The 2,583-nt window shown below is 39.8% G+C and overlaps 1 protein-coding gene across 1 annotated transcript; it reads right to left on the bottom strand.

Annotated features, from left to right (window-relative positions):
• Positions 1 to 349: 349 nt before the first annotated feature.
• Positions 350 to 2,583, bottom strand: LOC117544842 (hyaluronan-binding protein 2-like). Its single transcript, XM_034214316.1, has 3 exons — positions 2,298 to 2,583; positions 2,056 to 2,193; positions 350 to 1,421 (listed from the first exon to the last, which is right to left on the bottom strand). The coding sequence occupies exons 1-3, from the start codon at positions 2,422 to 2,424 to the stop codon at positions 1,255 to 1,257; spliced, it is 432 nt and encodes a 143-aa protein (XP_034070207.1). The 5' UTR covers positions 2,425 to 2,583; the 3' UTR covers positions 350 to 1,254.

Here is a 2,583-nt window from a genome sequence, read left to right as displayed (position 1 = left end):
ACATGGTTAAACCGTACACCCCAGCACGTGCACTCCGCTCTGCATCAGCCAAACAGCTCGCTGCACCCTCACTGCGAGGGGGACCCAAGTTCCCATCAGCAAAAACACGTGGGTTTGCTATCCTGGCTCCAAAATGGTGGAATGAGCTCCCCATTGACATCAGGACAGCAGAAAACTTACACACCTTCCGGCGCAGACTGAAAACTCATCTCTTTCGACTCCAATTCGAGCGATAGAATTACTAACAAAGCACTTACTAACAAAGGACTGGCTTATCTAAAGCCAGTTGAGTAGTGTGGAGGAAACTTCTGTGTAGCAATGCAGTGGGAGTCACCGACTCATGAAGGAGACACGGGACGAGCAGGAGTTCTGATGTCAAACACTGAGATTTAATACAAGCATCGGCCGGAGAAATTCACATCACAAGCCACACAGTCAAAGGTTCTGACTGCACGGGTGGGTTACCATGTCAAATCTGATCAGCCTCGCATCTTGGTAGACCCTTTAACTAGTTTACCGAGAGCTAATCAGCATATTGGGGGAAGGTATCCGTGAACACTTGGAGACACTGAATCACTTATCTGACTCTATGGCTCTGTGACCGAGAGTTGACCGGTCATACAACTGATAATGTCAGCAATAGCTGAGACTTCCCATTCCTTAAGACAGATAACAGACTTAGGCTTCGTCGTAAATGTCAACAGGCCGAAAGGTCAAATATCTTAAGTAAAGACAAAATTAATCCCTAACAAGTAGCACTTGAAATGTTTTTGCTCTATGAAACCTGATGTACTTATATGATTTTGTTTTCTTCAAGTTTGTATTTTATTGGTCGAACGCACTTATTGTAAGTCGCTTTGAATAAAAACGTCAGCTAAATGCAATGTAATGTAATGTAATTCATCCCATCTGCTGCCCTTTAAATTAGGACACTATTGGACCCATAATATACAATTTGGGTTTAAACTACGAGATGTATGTAAGGAGTAAGAACAAGAAAATCAACCAAGAAAATCAGAAAACCTAGTGCAGATGAAAGACCATCTGCATGCACGTGTTCCTAGGGTTACTTTATGAGTTGAATAGAAACACTTAAATACACTGTAATCCCTCCGCCAACCTTCTATTGGTTTTTCCTGTGATATTGTCCTTGTACTTTATTGTTGTGTTTCTGTTTGTATGACTTAGTAAATATGTAATACAATTATAATGGGAAACAAGAATACAGTTTTAAGAATATATACTGTATGTTATTTAACCACATATGTCACTGAGCTGGCAGGAGTCATCTCCTCCTCTCATGTTTCCTGCACATAACATGCTGTCATCCAGAGAGTTTCCGTAAACATGGGGAGCTTTACATTTCTCCTGTGAGATCAGGAGCACACGAGCATCCAGCAGCAAGTTGGTACCGTACTTCTCTGAAATAAACAGAGTATATACATACAATTAAACTTCAAAATTCAATGTCAATTCTTAAAGTGTCTGGATCGAGACAGAAATAACTTGAATTTATTTTTATCTAAATCTTGTGAGCGTACTATGTACTTTATTTATCATTAGATTTTCCACAGATATTGCTACTTATTGTTTGCCACCGTTTTTATTATCATTAAGTGCTATATTTGGGTATCTATGGAAGCACTGAGAGGCAAATGAGAAAAAAGAATTCTTGTGATCCATGTGTGATTTTGAAGTTATATGTCAGTCAATTCAATAATACTTGGCATGACACACTTTAAAATGACCAAGTAGAAATACGTTACCTTGTTTTCCGATCTAAATGCGTGATATACTAGGTGAATTGGATGAATATCCATGAGCTGCCAAAGTTCCAAACATTTAACTTTTAACTGGCTGTTGGGATGTTCTTTTTTTTTGTTTGTTTCAAGCTCACAAAACTACTTTATCTGCATAGATCAGATGCTTTATTTCATATCAAATGTACTTAAATTCCTTTTGACTAAATACAAAACAACATGTCCAACCCCTGACAATCTTAAATGATGATGTAGTGTTCTGCAGTGTGTAGTTCACAGTGCCGGTGATACTTACGTGTTTCAGTCACGCCCCACCCTGAGATCACACACTCCGTGCCGTTGTCAAAGGGACATTGTGGCAGGCAGGCTGTCTTTACAAAGCGCGTTTCTTTGGCACAGTGCGGTTTGTCTGTGACTTTCAGCTGAAGCATGGCTGCACAGACAAGGCACAAATTAAAGATCTATAAATATATACCAGTTATTTAATTTCCAAATGAGTGACAATCAACATAAAGTAAATATGTTTTTGCATCTCACCAATATCATTATGTAGAGCAAAGGGGCTCTCCCTGTGAAGCTCATGCACGATGGCGTTCTCCACAGGAATGACCTGATCGTATACTTCATCCTTTTCTAAATCCACTCCTCCCAGGACCACCTGCATTTCAACCCCGGGTTTACTGGACACAAACACAACAAAACGTTAAAGTAAGGTCAGGTTAATGTGTCCCTGCACAAATCTACATTTAAAGGTCACCCTTTATGCAAAATCCCCTTTTTCATGTCTTTTATACATAAACATGTGTCCCCTCTGCGTTAAGAG

The sequence above is a fragment of the Gymnodraco acuticeps genome, unplaced genomic scaffold (assembly GCF_902827175.1).
Source record: "Gymnodraco acuticeps unplaced genomic scaffold, fGymAcu1.1, whole genome shotgun sequence".
In the NCBI taxonomy this organism is placed as follows: domain Eukaryota; kingdom Metazoa; phylum Chordata; class Actinopteri; order Perciformes; family Bathydraconidae; genus Gymnodraco; species Gymnodraco acuticeps.
Note: the sequence above shows the minus strand (reverse complement) of the source record. Positions and strands in the feature narration are given on the sequence as shown.